The sequence below is a fragment of the Aphelocoma coerulescens genome, chromosome 6, assembly GCF_041296385.1.
Source record: "Aphelocoma coerulescens isolate FSJ_1873_10779 chromosome 6, UR_Acoe_1.0, whole genome shotgun sequence".
Taxonomy (NCBI): domain Eukaryota; kingdom Metazoa; phylum Chordata; class Aves; order Passeriformes; family Corvidae; genus Aphelocoma; species Aphelocoma coerulescens.
Window position 1 is genome coordinate 30,220,923 of NC_091020.1, and position 19,001 is coordinate 30,239,923.

The following is a 19,001-nucleotide window of genomic DNA, read 5'->3' on the forward strand; positions in this document are numbered from 1 at the left end:
TTACCCTTTTAGAGAAAAGCAGCTTTGTTAAAGGCAGGCAGAAATCTAAGTATCTGGAAAGGATCAACACTAAGGAGGGAAGGTGGAAAAAATGTTAGGAAGTAGAGAGGACCATGCATCACTGGTATGCTTTATTTTAAAGTAAACATTCTCGATTGCCACTGGGAAGCTACATTTACTCTGCTGAAATATTTGTAAGTTATCCTATATGTTAAGCCTCATTATACACAGAGTTTGAGCCCCTTAATACCTTCTGAACTACTGAAGACTTATCTTAATAAATACACCCTTCTTTTAATTGAATTTCTTTATTTCATGTGTATGTATATATAAATATATTTAAAGATATTACATGTATTGTTTGGTAAGTCAATTTCAATTATATCTTGCCAAAATCCTTCCTGGACAGAAATATCTGTTTTAAAAAAAATTAAAATAATTCTTGGTATCAAAATATATTCCATTGTTAGAAATACCTGTTGGAAATATGAATGTATTCCCCCCCCCAAAAAAAAAAAAAAATGTTCCCCCCTTCTGGTTGGTTGGAAACACATGAAGTAATTTATTTAATTTCTTTCAACATCAGTATCTCATAATAGCTACACAGGTCTGAAATCACAGTCATGCTGCCATTACTGCACAAGGAAGAAAATGTCGTGTTTTCAACCACAAGCAGCAAAATTTCAATTAAGATTTGGAATATACTGCAAGCACCTGGATTTCAATGTCCCAGTGACTGACAGCAGGAAGCCCAGTAAGGAGAAGGGATTTCTCCAGGGAAGGAGAATCTAATCTATAATGTGAATCCAAGAGCAAAACCAGGTCCTAAGGTAAAACTTGAGTCCAAGGCACTTCAAGGACTTCCCTAGAAACAGCAGTGATTTCACACAGTAAAATCTCCACAGTGTTTAAAGAACAACACAGAGTTGTTCTAAATACAATTTAGGCTTGCTCAGATACAGCTTCAGAGATGTTTTCCCTCATTACATCCAACTTCTTTAAGAGCTTTAATTAATTGCTTGCTGCCAAAAGAGAACAGGAATTGATAAACGTGGGTTCCAACTCGCCCACCCTGAGAGCTGTCTGAGACAGCAACACAGGGCCTGTCCTTTGACTTCCAGCCTCAGGCACCTTCCTGTGCTGCTGAGAGAACAAGAGATGGCTGAAATGCAGAAAAGACCTTGAAAGCATTACTTGTCCATCCTGCAAATGATAGATATCTTTGCAACTGGATGGCATAACACCATTCCTAAATTTACCCTCCTTTAGACAGTATTTCAAATCCCTCAGCTGCAGCACATCTTCGAAATACTTTGCAGCCATGCACAAAACAGCTATGCAGACTGACTGCACAACCAGTAGTGTCTGCTGAGATTTAGGGAGCTGCATTCAGCTACCACCTTTGCTTAGAAAAAATGCAGCATGTCACACTGGACTGCAGCAAATTAGGTTTTTTGACCTTTTGTTCTCAGCATTACAGCACAGTACCTACTTCTGTAACAGCAGCCTTGAACCTCTATGGCTGAGCTTCTCATATATACTTTGTTTATATCTAAAATTATCTATATCTCGCTCTTGTTACAATATAGTAATTTTAAATATACTTTTAATAAGAACTGTGTATGTTTTAAGTTATAAATAACTTTTTTTTAAAAGACTATAAAATATTATAACAATGGTTTGTAGAGCAAACCTTTCAGGTAGCTGCCATAACAGTTTTTGCATTTGTGATTGCATAGACTTGTATTGTGCTGATTTAATCCAGAAATTTAAAAATAAACCCCCCTACATCACAGCATCTAAAGCCTGTCCTTTACATACATATAACACAGACAGATTTCACATCAAAATTTCATTTTCACATTCATGACTTTTGATTGCTTATTTCGCAATATCAATGGATCAATATCATAGATTTAATTCAAATTTAATGCCACAAAGCTTGAATCATCCAAAGGAACTCCCAGTGGAAGTACCCAGGTGTTGTACACCCAACCACACAGGGTGTGATTCCACAGGATGGGCAGCTCCTGGATACCATGACCCTTAGAAAATCAGTCTCTGAGATAAGGGCATCCTGACTTAATTATTAAATCTGCTCCCTGAACAATTCTTGATATTCACTGAATCCTCCTTTTACTCTGTCATTTTGTAAACTCAGCAAAATAAGAGAGGGGATGTGCTCCCATTGACTACTAAAGCAAATCAGAATACAGGAGGATGCAACAAAAAGTCATAACCATGAGAAATCTGCACACTGTGGTCATGCCAGACAAAACCAGACACTTCAGGCTCCTGTAGAAAATATTGATGGCTACTGCAGGCAACCCATGTTATCACAGTCACAAACTAAATGCTGCATTGCAGACCTTACCTCATTACATGAATACATTCTGGCTCCTTGGTGAAGCTGTAGGCGTAGCCACTGGATGTTGTGCCAAAATCAATAGCCACAACAACAAGAAATAACTGTTCTACAGCATCCTCTGCATCAGAGTCCTTCTGTTAAACAGCACAAGCAAAACAGACACTCAGTCACTGATCAGAATCATTGTAACCTGTCAGAAGTTTTGCTCTGCAAGACCTGCACATCTCTGCAGTGAAAATCAGAACTTCCTTAAACTTGCCTTTGTGACCAAAGTTGATACCAGAAAGCTGCACATTCCAATGGAATTGGAAATTCAATACATGACTCAACATATATGCTAGAGCTTTTTATACATAATTTTCTTATCAAAGCTTCCTTCATACTAATTTTTGGAGTACTTCTTATCCTGTATTATTAAAACTTATGGGTTTAGGGATGGGGTTTTTTTTGCTTTTTTTTCTTCCTAAACTGATTGACTGAAGAATATGTTTATGCCTATCAATGTGGTATATTTGGGACTTAACTTGCATGCCTTTTACAACTTAACTATGTCATAACCTTGAACATGAAATACTATTGCCATTCAAAAATAATGGAGACAAACCCACCCACCCAAAATACAGCAATAAGCTTTGTATCCCATGATATAAAGAAGAATTTATATAACACCTATTTAGCCAGCACTACACGCATTCTTTCCTCCTGCCTCTGCTAGAATGTAGGAAGCTTTTTGTCTGCTTATGATGAATTTGAATCCTTCTCCCTGTCTATTACCTGTATTCCTGCAATCCCTGAAAAGCACAGTCAAGGGCAATATGCTCCAGACCCTTCACCAGCCTTGTTGCCCTAAATCCACCAGGGCTGCTCAGCCTGTACTCTCAGAAACACTTTGAAGCAACTGTTGTTATCTTCCACAGAGGAGCTGCCAAATGTCTCACTCTATGAGCAGTGTTCCACCATATTCCTCACACATCTCTGTTAATTCCATATCTCCCACTTCCTGCACATTTCTGTTGTGTCCTTACATTTTCCAAGATCACTCCATATACCTGCTACTTGAAATGGAAAAACAAGACCAATAAGTTTTGGTCTTAAATCATGAAAGATTTGTTTGGATTCTCCTAATAAAGCTTTATCAACTAGGACAATGTCTTCCTCAAAGAGTTTAACCAGCAAATCTAATTGAAATAGGACACGATTCATCAATATGACAGAAGTAAAAGGGGAATTTCAAGAGAATATGAGAAAGAAGGGAATAAAAGGCAAAAACCATGAGAGACAGAACTGGAAACCCTGAAGATGGGGTTTTGCACAACTCTGAACTTGAATCAGAAAGCTAAGGCAGAAGGCTGACAAGGATAAAAATGTGTTCTGAACATGATGCTTTGCAATAGCATGAAATACACTGTGCATGTACTGTGTTACAGTACTTATATCATACTGGTGATCTTAAAAACAGGTGGGAGTTAAGTTTTAACAGGAGTTTATCAACAAAATCAGCATGATGTACAAGAGACTGAAACACACTACCCATGGGACATTGTCTTCCTTTTTTAAAGCTCACAGAGGTGGCTATTTTCCTTAAGAAATAAAACCAGTTAGTTCTATTTTGAGCTTCTACCTCTCTCTCAGAGATTTTTTTCTCCAGGAATTTGCGTTTTACTTTTGAGTACCATATATATCCTTCTTTTTCTCTGAAAGGAAGACAACTTATCAGGGGCTGCCTAAACAAATCAGTGATAAAGACAAGTACAGACTTTGGGAACCCTGAGGATCAAGAAGTCCCTGTGTTTGATATAAAAATATGCAGGAGCAAGTCTATGAGTATAGCAAATGAAAACCAGCAAAACTAGGAGCCCAATTAAAAGGAATGAGAGCTCTGTCAACAACCCCAATGTGACCAAAATCTCACTTAATATTATGGATAGCATAAAGGCAATCAGTATGGAGGAAATGACAACTTTCCAAATAAATTATATCCCACTAAACATGGCCGAGAATGTAATGTCAGCATACAGAATATTTTAAGAGTGCACTTCTTACCACAATGTGTGATGGAGACAGTGGAGTTATTCCAGGGTCTCCCAAACTTTTGGCTGGTGATGAGTAAGCAGATGTGGAAACTGCATCTAAAAAGAAACAAATACTCGTCAGTGTCAGCAAGCAGAATGAGTAGATACAACAGTTACTCTACATATTGCTAAGCTGTTTTCCAGTTGTAAAAAATCTGCTAAAACAGAAAGCAAATTCCACAGCTGCCATCTAAAATATATGTTTTGCCCTTAAAACATCCTAAGACACAACTGCAGTTTAGGTTTCAAATGTTTGTCTGACCTTCATGACAAACTACCATTATTTTATTACATTGTCATGTGCAATCTTAAAAGTCTTCCTAAATATATTAAAAAATCATAGTTGGTACAAGCAGCTTGAGCACCACACACTGTCTAAGATTTAAATGTATGAATGTAGAAACTAAATACAAGCTGTGAGATCCAAAAAGACAGACTCATTTTCAAGAAAAAGAGGAGTTGAGAGCAATGGGACAAAGTAGGAAGAGTAAGTTGCAATTTGGCCATCCTGAGCCTTTATTCTGAAACTTTCCCAATACCGTCTCTGTTTTTATCCTTCACTGCACTCTGCACTGAAACATCTTGCAGCTGTTAATACTACTGCAGGACAGAATCCAGCTGGGAAAAAGGAAAGCATTATTAACAAGTCATCAAAGAAATATTTCTACCCAGCATACAATACTAAAACTTCATTTAAAGGAACAGACCAAGTGAGTGACAAATACTGTAATGCACTACTTTTATTTTTCATTCTTTTATTTACACTGCTGATGATAGAAAAGGAAATGGCTTATTAAAACAATTAAGCACTGATGGCTTAGATGGATTCATATATAACATGTACTCTTATGAAGAATGCAATAGTTTATCACAATGGAATGTACAAAAAGTACCACACACCCTGCCCATGCTCAAACTACTCTGCTCCCAAATTTAAGCCCTGAGCTTACTGAATTCTCTTCTACAGCATAGAAGCTGTAAGTAGATGTAAAGCAGAATGATGTAATAGGCCTCTGAAGATTAATAATAAATATTAAATAACACATTTCAATGTATTTTTATCACCTATTTGGATGCATCACACATTTATTCATAGCATGTAATTCCTAGACATGACTGACAATTCGCAGCATTACCCAAGGTGACACCGGAGCTGCTCTCCAAGACCTCAGAATTACTTAGTGAAGAATCCTGTTGTTCCTGGTAATCAAATATATGTTGTTTCCCAGGGAAGATTCAAAAACCCTGCAGTAGGCAAGTATGAGATAATGCTCCCACAAGAAAAAAAAATCTTCCTCCAAATCTTAATATTGCTCTTGTAACATCATTTATTTCTTTAAGTTATAACACGCATGCTCAGCCTGATTTTCAGAAGCATTTGCAGAAGCACAACATTTGCATTTTCTACACAAGTTCTGCAGGAATATATTAAGTCACTCCTCTTGCAGTGAAGTACAAAAAGTCACAGGCCAAATGCGACAAGCACAGAATCTGCTCGGTTCATTAAGATATCTTTGGAACAGATGCTGTTATCAGCCCCCTTTGTGCAATTTTTGCCTCTTAATTTTTGCACCAGCAACATGCTATTTATTTTAGAATTGAAGAACAGTATTTCAACACAGAAAGAAAACCAGAGAATTACTAACATAATATATTGCTTGCATCCTGCTGTCATTCCTGGCTGGACCCAAACCAGTACTTCCTGAGCAGACCAGGGCATTGCAACACTGACTCAACATCTTTGGAAACTGGCACTTTACCACCACTTAGGATGCTGACTTGAAGCACAAAAATGTAGACATCAAATCACTGTCTGTGTGTTTTCAGTGTTTCACTTTGCCACTAATTCTTTCGGTTACCTGTTTCGGCACTCATGTTTCAGAGTTGTGCTGGAGCAGATCCAGAGGAGGCCACAGAGATGATCAGAGGGCTGGAGCACCTCTGCTATGGAAACAGGCTGGGAGAGAAGGCTCCAGGGAGACCTTAGAGCACCTTCCAGTACCTAAAAGGGGCCTACAAAAGAGTCAGAGAGGGACATTTTACAAGGGCATGTAATGACAGAACAAAGGGTAAGGGCTTTAAAATGAAAAAGGGTAGATTTCCATTAGACATCAGGAAGAAATTCTTTACTGTCACAGTGGAGATGCACCAGCACAGGCTGTCCAGAGAAACTGTGGCTGCCCCATCCCTGCAAGTGCTCACAGCCAGGCTGGACTGGTCTAGAGGAAGGTGTCCCTGCCCATGGCAGGGTGTTGGAATAAGATGATCTTTAAGGTCCTTTCTAACCCCCCAAACTATTCTGTGTTTCCAAGATGCATTTTCCAACCCATCTTCAGCTATCAGCCTTGAGAAGCTATTTATATCTCTATGTGCAACTCAGAAAATCCTGTGTGACAGGATACACGTTTTTATATTTCAGAGAGCAGTGATTTAATATCCAGTGCAATATTCATATCCACCCAATGAAACCACTAACTTGGGTGGTGTCCTACCAAGAATTGATCCAAATTAATTAATAAAAATAACCCTTCCAAACCCATGACCATGCTGCCTTGTATTCACTGCTGCTCCTGCAAATACCCAGCTAAATAAAATAATTCTACAGTGCACCCTGCCTGGATCTAATGCCAAGACTTCTCAACAGGCAGTGAAATGATTGCCAAAAGCAAATGAAGTTAGGATATTTGTACTGCCCACCCCATCTGAACTGCAAGGTGTTAAAATATATTTGTCCATGTGGAAGCTTTCATATTTTGTTGAGTTAGTGTTTCCTTGGTGAAAAAAATGTGCACGTGTCACAATTTTTACAGCTGTGTTCTGAAGAGCAGTAAATGCATAGATATTCCAGAATATTTAAAAATCCCTTATCTCTAAAGCACCATGATTGGTTGATCTGACAGAAATAAAAGCATCTGTTCTGAGCCAGAGAATGGGAAAAGGATTGCAAAGAACCTGATTTGCAATCATGAAAATGAAAAAGGATGCCTGGACTGTCCTGGATAGGATCAGGGCATTTGGAACAGTTTTTAAAAGCAGAATGACTTAGAATGACTTATTGTGGCTTCTGTAACAAAAAGCCATAATCAACTAATGTTCTACATAGCTCGAGTTCCAACTTTATCTCCATGATTACTAAGGATCTCTATCTCTGTAAAACTGCATGCTATGACACAAACACAGCTAAACAGTATGCATTAAATAAACATTTAACTCTTGCCAATTTATACATCAAATTAAATGGAGGAATCTGATTTAGAATCCAATTTAAAATAAGTCCTCAAACAAACCAGTATTTAAAATAATCTTTTTCTAAATATGATGCAAACTTCTTGAATAAAATTTATTACATTTACTTATGATATTCATATTAACCTGGAATACGGCTTGGGTAATTTCAATAAATGTGTATAGACTAAATTTGAACACATTACCATTTCTGACTTTAGTCCTAACCTAAGCAATTGAACACCTTGTACATTTTTAAGGTGATCAGAAGCTGAAGGGAAAACACAGAAGGCTCCCATTTTCAGACTTTGAAAGCTTTTTTTAACAATTCTAAGGGCCCCGATTTGCAGATTCCCAAGCAATTACAGAATTGGTGAAATTATGAGATCAGAAGATATTGTATTAATAATGAAATCATGTCCATTATCACATTAGCTCCAATTGCTGGTTTAGCAGATTTAATTTAAATTATTCCTTCTCTTCATCTAAACAGATGCAAGGGTTTATTTTCTGTGGTTTCTGGCAATGCCTAATTCGTTTAGCTTTTTCTGTTTTTCAGTAAATGATCAGCCACGTTGTAGAATTGAACAAAATGCAATGAAGGATTAACCTTTAAGTGTCACAGAATGCAGACTAAAAGCAAAGTCCAGAACATTTATAAAAACTTGGCTGATGCAGAGTGAGTATTTCACTGATTGCATGTTCAGCTGAATCTGATTTTCTGATAGATCTGGAGAGCAGGACCAAGCTCATTATTTAATTAGGAAGATCGGTTAATGGCAGCTGGAAGGCTATCAGTATGTTCTGAATATTTGAGAGTCCCTGCCACATATTCCTACTCAGGACTGGATAAATGAACTTTAGGGAACTACTAGAAAAGCCAGACATGGACCACTACAGTCCCAGATAATCAGTTTCAAACCAGCAGCTTATAGAAGGGTGACTATATGAACCTCTCATGCACAAGTCACTAAGGTGGTACTCAACAAAAAAATTCAGCAGCCACATAAAATCTTCTCTTTCCTATTAAATATTTCAACTATATATAATTCAGCTACACAAGGCATCAGCAAAATTTTCTGCTTCACATATTACGGAACTTGTTCATTTCCCCAGCGAAGCAGGTGCCAGAGCAGCGGATTCTGGCTAACAGAACGTTCCCTGCAACCCAAGTGCCATAAACAATGGATAACCTGAAGTGGGCTTTGTCTCCAGGTAGAATTTAACTGGACAAGTAAGAGCAGGAACCTGGGAATCAGGGTATGGGGCTCTGCAGCATAAAGCCCAGAAACGCTGTCACACTACGGAAAGGGGGACAATTCTGAATGTGCCTCATGTCACCAGTTCAGTGTATGGAAAAGAAACAACTTTTATAAAAGAAGAAATAAGGATTCAAGCCCCATCAGAAACCTTTTCAGGCACATTCTGCACTGCTTTAGAGCGATGACTACAAAAGCAAAGGCTTGGCCAGAGAAGTTGTACTTTCTGAACCTTCTCAGACCTCACTCCCATGTGACTGGATCTCCTAGAATTTTTCACAAATCAAACAATAAGCAAAGCAGCATCACCATGATATCACCTCTCTGTAAGAACATGCCTGAACACCAGTGCATACATTATATCCCAATCAACACAAGTTAATTTCTATCTCTATCCTGACAGAGTGGCCACAAACCCAACACAAACTCTTCCCACAATTTTCTGAATCAACAACAGGATCAATACTATTCCCCACTTCAGATCATAGTTCCAGTATTTCTAATAAGTGCTTTCACAATAAAGACCCCAATGGGTTCCCAGCACAGCCTTTTCCAGGCTCTCCCAACCTCAGCTGAGAATGGCTGCAGGACACCACCCTGGCTCAAAAAAGGAAAGCTGCAATAACTCCTTTTGATTTGTATAATGCATATTCACTGTTCCAAATGCCAAATCATCCAAGCTCTCAGCTATTTGTAGGCTGATGAACCAGGTGCACAGGGGAAGCTGGGATGCATCAGACCTACTAAAAATGTCACTATTGCAGCTGATCTTTGTGGCTTCAATAAATCCACGTTAACTGAATTCACGATGAACACACTGAACACTTCACAAATCAAACACTTGCACATATCTGATGGCCATTTTTCTGGAATTTCCAGACATCCAGCATGTGGTAAAGGTGACTGTTGCTATGTGTATATATACTGCTCTGCTCTCGGTCAGGTTGCTGGTAATACCAAAACCTTAGCCAAATTCTTTATTTCCTATTCAGGCACTATCTCTGGATTCAAAATTTAGGAAAAGAAAAAAAAGGATGCACTGAATCAGACATGGGTACAGAGCAGCCATTAGGCAAAAAAAGAATGGAATTAAACCCATTATTTTTCATTCAAAAAATTTTAGAACTTTTTGAGCATCAAAATAACTTTGACACAAGCAAACCTTGGTAATGATGTTTGCAGAGCAGGAAAAGAAGGGTTTACCATATTGCTATTAGCTGGCAACTGCTGCACTGATGAAAAAAACCTTATTCAGCTTTTCCAATTGCTGAGATTTGCCTTTGCACTAAGCACAGAATGTCAGAGCTTCCAAATGAAACACGACAACCTAGAGCATTTTACTGTAAATACAAAGATGGCCTTTAAAAATAATTACAGAACAACAAAAAAAGATGGAGAGAAGCAAATACAAAAAAAAAAATCCTCCACTTAAAATATTCTTATGCATAATAAAAAGATCCCATATTTCATATCAGAAGTAAGAGCCTTCTGTTTCTACTGAAACCAATGGCACCACTGTTATGACCATCAATGGAATTAGAGTTCTTTGTTTTAAAATGCCAGTAGGCATCCAGCTGGTTTGCTGAAGACTGCAATACACTTCTCCTCCATGAATACAGCCATAGCTAATCTCTGATACAAATCCAAGTTTCCTGATACTCTTTCATAATATCTGGTCCCCCAAAGATCTAGTATTCATTGTACTGACACCAATTAGAGCACAGTGATTTCCTAAGTAAAAAAAAAAAATCTCCCAATACTTTGGATAGAATTCTAAAAATAAGACATGCTTTTGCATTACAACTTTGACCTTTTCCATTTATGCTTTTACAGTCTCCTATCATGATGATATTTTGACTAGAGGAATTACATTTTCACTATACTATCAGTGCTTTCTAAGTTCATTTCAATATTTTACCGTTACTGTTAAGAATATCAAAGAAAAACCCCAGTTTCATCCCATCACTCACTCTGTGGACAATATTCATTTTCCTGCACCTTACCAGCAAAGGGAGACCAAAAGACACCACCTATTTACTGTGAGCTTAATTTGAGATGAAAGAAACACGCAAGAACTCGCAATAACCTCCTGAAAATGCCACATGGGTTGTGTTCACTTCTCCTCTATTTGACAGGAGATAGGCTAAACTACTTTATCTACATTTGATGTGACCTCACTAATGCTTGGTAAGATGGACTAAAGCAGAGTGATCACACTTCTCTGCACACTGGGTCTGTAATGCCCCAGCAGCTCCTCACCTACAGCTAAGTCTGCCTATAAGCTGCTTTAAACTCAAACCCTTTCTACATGGTAAGGTCTCAAATCCAGCTCCACCTTGAAGGACCTGAGAGTTTTCCAGTCTCTGTGAACAGTCAGCTCCCTAATCTCTCCCAGTCCTGATGCAACTCCAACGTGCTCAAAACCAGCTCACACCCCAGAGCTTGGGGTTAGGGGAACTCACCAGCACTGCTTTGCAGTTATCCCTCTCTTCCCAGGTTCCAGCTCTTCCATAGCCATGCACCACTGCCAGGAGAGACAAAGCTGATCCTGGTTTACCTGTGGCAAAAGGCAGGCTTGCAAGCTGTGATAAAGGTGGGTTAACAACAGGTTTGGCAGCTCAGAGCAGCAAAAGGCAATGCTCTGTGATCTTCCTAAAATTTCCACAGATACAGTTCTGTGACAGACACCTTCACTGCACACTAACTAAACTTCTCTTCCTTCAACAAGCTCTTCTTTGAACTTGCTTCCTTCAGGCTTCCTGGCACTATTTGCCTCTGAGCAAGCACTGTCTTCCTGTATCTCTCATCTCCTCCCTTGCTGCTTCCAGGAACACGTAAGGAACAGAAAACAAAACACAAATGTACAGAACTTAGGTTCTGTGAAAAGACACCTTCCTAGAAAAGGCTTCCTGCTGCTTCTCCTTCATCATCATGTCCATCCTCATCTACCTCCTCAGTACACTTAGCTAACTGCAAGGTTGTCAAGAATGGCACTAATAAGAGTCATGCTCTAATTCCCAGGACCACACTCATAAAACAGAACATCTGTGATGTTAATCCCTTTCTCTGAGAAAAACACCATTTCCCAGCTCAAACTGGACTGGTTCTTGGTTTTTCTCTTGATTAAGCAGGATCAAAATATTACAATTATAAACACCTTGTTTTCTACAAGTTTCTATTTAAGAACCATCTCTAGATGCCATTGTATCCTGAAAATAATGCAATCCTTGATTTACCTTTCAAAGGAATATTAGTCAAGAACTGAACAAGAATCACTGTTCAGCTTTTCAGACTGTGCATCCAGCACACAGCAGTAAGAATATTTTGGGGAGCATTTGTTTACTTTTAAAGCAAAAAAAAGGTAATTTAGTTTTCAAGCATTCCTAGATTCAAACAATATCTTGCAATGCATCAAGCTGGATGAATGTAGTGACACCTTTTTCTTAAAACATGAATTGGAAAAAAAATTTGAATTTATTTGTCTTCATTTTGACAATCTTCTGGAAGGCTTAACATGATTCACACATTTACAGAGTCTTGACAAGAGAAAACCAACCACTCTCATCAATTCACAGAAAAAAAAAAAGGATAAGCAGGGGGCAGGGCAAAAAGAAAAGCCAAACTCAAATAGCCATTTAGTAGTCAGCATGAGGGATGCTATATATAAATCCCTGCATATTCTTCAAGGCTGTTAAACCCAATTTTGTTCAAAGATGGAAGAATAAAAGAATGGTAACTGACAAAACTGCAAAAATTGGTCACGTTTGACAAGTCATTAGCAAAGTCATCTATGAATCCATAGTCTATGGCTATTGATTTAGCTTCTGAGCAACATTTCACTGCTATATCAAAAGCCAGTTTTTTATTTCTTTTTATTTGATGGTCTTGAAAACACTAAGTTATCAGGCTTAAAGGATAGCTGAAAGAAAAAATACCTTATGAGAGAAGAATAAAGTACCTGATTAGTATTTGTAGAGTAGATCACAAAATCATGCAGTCACCAACCAAAATCCATTTCCAGAGGTTTTTATACTAACACCCATCAGGGTTATGCTCAAGTGCCATGACTGTGCATCCACAGAGACCAGTGACCAGCCAGAAAACCAACTGCAAAGTTACACCGTCACAGTGACAAGCCCCTGGCACAACCTTCAAAGGAGTTCCTGTGGCTAAAATCATAACAGGAGCGTAGCTGAGTAAGCAAGAGAGCTCCTACAAAAGGTTGATTTTTGAATGCAGCACTTCCATAGTGACAATACTGAAAGCTTTTGTAAATGGCATGCCCTGCCATTCTGATTACTGCGAGTGCTCTACTCAGGTATCCATGGAAACTTGAGAAATAGATGTTAAATTTGTTGGATGTGTTTGGCAGCAGGGAATGGGACTAGCTGCCAGTCAGCCCAGTCTAACCACAGGTATTTTGATCTTTAACCATGGAGAAGGCATCAAAAGCCCTCAAACAATGATGAAATCCACCAAATGATCACGTTTCCCAAACAATGACAAAAGGAAAAGGCAAGGATGCACTGAAGAACGGTTATTTTAATGCTGTTATTTGAGGGAGAAAAATATCCCAATCCCTGTAATGAGGAAAGAGACACCCAAATATTCACTCTTCCAGCCTCCCAGGGAACAGGAAAAAAAGAAAGCATGGATACAAATGCACAGAATCTCATAGGGACAGGTGGACATGGAGTACTCAGGACTGTAAAACCCTTTGAGAGAAGCTGCTTCAATCCTAAAGACTGGTCCTGAACACCACTGAGAACTATGGATGTATTCAGAAATGGATAAACTGAAGCAGTGTTCCCAGATTATTCCCTCTGAGGGAAGGAAGTAGCATAGGGAAAATAATTTCTCTCTGCTTCCTTCCCCAAGAAAACTAGTACAGGTTGGGCAGGCTCCTGCAATAGGAACTGATTTCCTTCAGAGAGAGGATGTGCATTAACTCCCTCAGATGACATGGAATTGCTATTATTGAACTACATCCACATCCACGCTTTTCTGGACTCCAAATGGTAGTGATTACTAGAAATCTATCTCAGTATTCCTCCGAAACTGCATCTGCAGAGCACAATCTGAGAGCATTGACTGAGACACTACTGACAGAAGAAACAGTTAAAAGGAAAATCCTCTCCAGGTCTCCCATTCCTGCAAATTTAGGTGCCTTTAGAACTGATCCATGTGCCCAGAGCCTGCAAATCTCTAACAACAGAGCTCCCGATTTGGGCCAGGGAGCACCCAGTGACTCACGTGGGAGTGGAGAGCAGTGAGCCGGGGCTGGGGAGCACCAACACAGCTCACAAAACTTTCTCTGATGTCCTTGAGACACTCTCATGCAGTCCTGAGTGAAGAACAAAGGCTTTCTAGGCTTTCTGGCCTTCATATTCTGAGTAGGTTTGTTTATTTATTTGCTTACTTCTTAGAATCAACCGCATTTTCCTCTTCATTTACATGAAAACGTTTCTCAGATCCCTCTGAGACAGCCTTTGAAGGAATTTCCTGCTTTAATAATGATTACTGACACAGATCACCACTGCCATCCTAATTTTAAAACACTGCAAAGTCACTCTTTTAATAGCAGTTATGGCAAAATTTTAAACTTGCATTTGTTTATTTTAAATGCATATCACTCTGATTCTCAACAGCATAGCACATGGGCCAGAGCTGACACATTTTGAATAATGAGAGCAATGGAATGTTCTTTCAATATCAAAAATGTGCCTGGTCACTGAGAAAAGGCAGATTCGATGTAATGACCCAGGAGCCAGGACCCGTGTCACGGTGAGGAAGATGAAGCCTGCAGGTCTGTCACAGGCCTTTCTGATCACCAAGGCTCAGCCTTGGCAGCAGCATTCCTCAGCACAACATCAACATCAGTGACCTTACAGCTCCAAACAGCTGCACACTCTGCAGTGGAACATCTGTGAAGCAAGTGTACCATTTACAGCCACGGCTGATGGACTTCAGAGCTCATCCCTGAAACAGACTCCAAGTCCTCCTGGCACCTCTCTCACCACTGCAGAAACACAAGCCTGATGCAACCTGGAGCTTCACCCATCCCTGCTGCCAGCCAGCCAGGCTGTTTAATAGAAACATGACAAGTGCCATACAGAAGCTGAGTAATTATGTAAGAACCGAAGTCATCTATGGATAGACAACGACTTCGCTAAAGTTGCATATGGAAAATATCAACAACTAGCTCACTCAGGGAAAATAAAAAAAAAAAGGAACAGATGCAAACTCCCCAAAAAAGTCATGTGGCTTCATACCAAATTAAGGTCATGACTGCTCTCATTCTCCTAATCGAAAGTAGCATTGTTTGCGTGCATTGTTTTTTATTCCTTTTATATCTTCCATTATCATTTATTGGGAGCCAGTACAGCTTTTTTAAATATCCAAAAAGCCAATTTCCTTCTTCACAATACCTACAGACTAAAACAGCCACAGGGAGAAGTTTCTAAAACCATAAATGGTGAGTTCTTTGAAGTCAAATACTTGTGAAATCCCATCTGACACATCGTCAAAAGGCAGAACCAATTCAGGTACAGAAAACTGACATAATGGGATCTTTTAATATTGGTGTTTTAAAGTAAAAAAGTATATTCTTTAGGTTTTTTTAAGAAAGGGATAGTTGCTTTGTGCATTTATAAAGAGAATTAGTGAAATCATAGTAGAGGACAGCAAAAAGGAATACATCCCCTAGAACAGCTTAGAAAAATAAGTAACTGGAAATTTTTAAATATTTGACCAGATCTGTAACTTTAAAAGGCAAAAAAGAAAAGAAATCCAGACTTAATTGCAACAGCAGATATGATGTCCAGAAGGGGCCTAAAAAATTTCAACAGCATTGCCACTGAAGTGGGAGAAGTTTGGCATGGCAGGTCACATCAACTCAACCAACAAAGAAGCATTCATCAGAAAAGAGCACAAGATGAGACACCAGTCAAGTCCCATATAACCCCATCCACCAGTGACACAGTTAGAAAGCAAAACATGTCCTAAACCCTAGCATGTTCATGAAGGGATCAGGTCTTTTATAGCTGAGGCAGCATTCTGGTCTTGCTGCACAGAACTGGCCTCCCAGAGGCTGCTTTAACTTGAGCTGACATCCAGGCTGCAGCATCCTCTTCCAGCTCCTGGTGACAGCTGCATTTGAGAGAAACCCTGGTCACACCCTGTGGACCAGGATAAATCCCCTTTACACCACAAATGCATCAGCTAGAAATGCCTCTGGACTTGGCAGACCTCTTGGGGCCTCTCTACAGCTGACTGAAGCTTTGGGGAGACTTTGCAGGTACAGAGCTCTGTTGAACACCAACTGCTGTCCCCATGGGAATGAACTGAACATTCAGACTGAAAGCTTGCAGGGTGACAGCATCATGAAGGAAAACTTGTCAGCTCAACCAGCATTACCCAATTATGAGCCAATGGTTTTAAAAATGCCAAAAAACAGTATAATTAGAAGCTTTACATGCAATAGCTCCTGGGTACGAACAATTTCACTAACCAAGCTGCAGATACCGCAGTGCTGTGCTAAGTGAAGCCATAAAGATGATGGGCAGGCACTGCATACAGCACTCAGCTATTTTACATACAGACATTTCTTTTACGCATTGTACTGCGCTGCAAGAAGTGGCTGCAGCTTCAATACTGTCAATACAACACACACTAAATCACAGTTTATCCCTGAAGCCTTTTCTTCCTCTGACAGCCTCAGCATTCCAGTGCATGGAAAGAACATAAAGATTTCTGGCATCACAAATCATTGCTTTACTACCTGGTCTTCTGTCTTCTAACCAAAGCCCTCCCGCACAGATTCTCCTATGTCATAAGTTACTTCATTTCAGTATTGCATTGCACCAACCTTGCAACTTGGCAGAAAACAAAACGTGATACCCTGTCATCTGAAAGACAAATGAATCTGTCAATCTAGTCTTCCCTTTGTCAGCTGCTGCATGCTAGAAAATTGTTACAGGTTACTTCAAACAAAACAGACATTAGAGACTTCATTTAGGAAGCACTGAGGGAACATTTAGATGGTGGGGACGGAGAAGAACCCAGCAGAGCATCTTGAAAATTCAACTAGTTTCTAAGTATTATTTTCTGGTTTGCTTTGGTTTTTTTAAATGGATATTTTATGACTCTTTTATTCCACTTACACTGAAATTAAGCTATCTCACTCAAAATGTTCCCCAAATCCTACTATAATCAAACTTAACCTTTTAGGTTTCCCCATGCATTTCTGCCAGCACCTTCGGTGAAGCATTACAGTTTCCTCAAGCCTTTGCAGCATACAGTGAGGAAGAAGGCATGGAGAGATCGAATGAAATCAGGCTGAGTCTGCATTTCCCTTAGGGTTATTCACCCATATCATTTGTATCCTAGGAACCCTGTTCCCTCCCCCAGCTCCGTTCCCACACAAGGAGAGACCACCCCGTCCTGCAAAGGCTGTGTTATTCTTATCAGGCACAGTGTAACCCCAAACGGATCAAACCCACAGCATCCTTGTTTCAGGCAAAACAAGATTCAGTCAGCTCGAGTCAAGTTTGTAAAATCGGAGACATGTGGCCCCGTTAACTTGGTAAAACGGCACCGCTGGGGGTTTCCCCCACCCCTACACCTCGCTGGGAGCTCCCTGGTCCCTGAGGCTGCGCCAGGATGCTCAGGCGCTCAGCTCAGACAGCGCTGTCTCTCCCACCCGGCTGCCAGGTCTTTCTTTTCCAGTGCACCAGGCTTCTCGCTATACAGGGGTGCTGCCCCTATGTCAGCAGCAGCCTCTGAGCTTCAGTCCGAGCCCTCCCCCTCCTCCTTCTGGCCGCTGCTGGAAAAGGGAGAGACCCCGACCCGCGGGGAGGACGGAGCCACAAAGGCCCGTCCGGCCGGGATGCCGCGCCCGCCGCAGCGCCCCGGCTCCGGGCAGGGCGCCCGCCCCGCCTCGCCCCCGCCTCGCCCCCGCCCGGCGGTGCCGCCGCATTGTTTTGTCACCTGGGTCCCCCCGCGGTGCGGCACCGGCTCCCCGGGGACCGCACGTGACGGAGGAGCCGCGGCTCGGTGCGGCGGATCCGCGGCGTGCGCTCCGCACCGAGCCGCCGCCTCCCGCCGCCGCAGCTGGCCCTGCCCGCGGGGCATCCCCCGAGCCGGGGCACGGCGGGGCCGGCGGCCGTGCCCTGCCCCGCCTGCGTGCCCACAGCCGGGACATTGTCTGCCGCCTCCCGCCTCCCCCTGCTCCGGACGGGGCTCCCTCCGTCTCCCCCCATAAGCCGTGGCCGCCCCGCCGGGCCGTGCCGCGCCCGCCGCGCTCCTCCTGCATTGCGGCGGGGCCCCCCTCACCTGCGGCACCGCTCTCCGCCTCCGGCATGGCCCGGTCCCGCCGCGCTCGCCGGCGCACGGGCCGGCGGCGGAGCTGCGCTGCCCACCCCGGGGGAGGCTCCGCTGCTTCGTCTCGTCCCCGCCCCGCTGCGCCTTCCTGCGGCCGGTGCGGAGCCGAGGGGAAGAGGCTGCGCGCCCGGGCCGGCGCTGACGGGCTGCCGGCGCTGACGGGCTGCCGGCGCTGACGGGCTTCCCGCGCCGGCTGCGGGGCTGCGCCGCCCCTCCCCGCCCGCTCCCGCAGCCGCACAAGGCACCGGCGGGCGCGGCGGGGGGGCCCTGCGAGGGGCGGCCCGGCCCCAGATGCGGATTTCACGGCCACTGAAGCGGAAACCCCTCCGCGGTGACAGCCGTGGAAAGAGACCCCTCTGTGTGGCCGGAGGTGACACCCCGCCTCAGCCCCGTGCGCCCCGAAGGGGTGCTGGAGGCTTGCGGGAGACGGAGTCGTGAGAAGGCTGCGAAGGTGACGCCGACTGTTCCCCGGCTTGTCAGGGGAGTGTAGGTACAGCTAGCCCGGACAGTCAGTCAGAAATCATGAACGGGTCTCCCGACATGGTGTATTACGGGGTGACTTGTACGGCATGGGATTCTTTTTAATTGTCTTCGGAGTGAACTCTCCCACATGGTTCTGCAGTGCGATCAGGCCAGAACTTCTGATTTCCAATTATTTTTAGCTACTTGTCTCCAGGACCTGGGAGAGAGACACCC

General features: G+C 42.0%; 1 protein-coding gene across 1 annotated transcript in view; it reads right to left on the reverse strand.

Moving 5' to 3' along the window:
* The window catches only part of HSPA12A (heat shock protein family A (Hsp70) member 12A), a 53,226-nt gene extending 34,721 nt beyond the window's left edge, over positions 1–18,505 (reverse strand). Inside the window, exons 1-4 of the mRNA XM_069020115.1 lie at positions 18,258–18,505; positions 6,300–6,453; positions 4,412–4,497; positions 2,375–2,502 (exon numbers count right to left, since the gene is read on the reverse strand). Of these exons, the coding sequence (XP_068876216.1) occupies positions 2,375–2,502; positions 4,412–4,497; positions 6,300–6,315 (230 nt within the window). The 5' untranslated portion in view covers positions 6,316–6,453; positions 18,258–18,505. The remainder of the gene's footprint in view (positions 1–2,374; positions 2,503–4,411; positions 4,498–6,299; positions 6,454–18,257) is intronic.
* Positions 18,506–19,001: the final 496 nt, after the last annotated feature.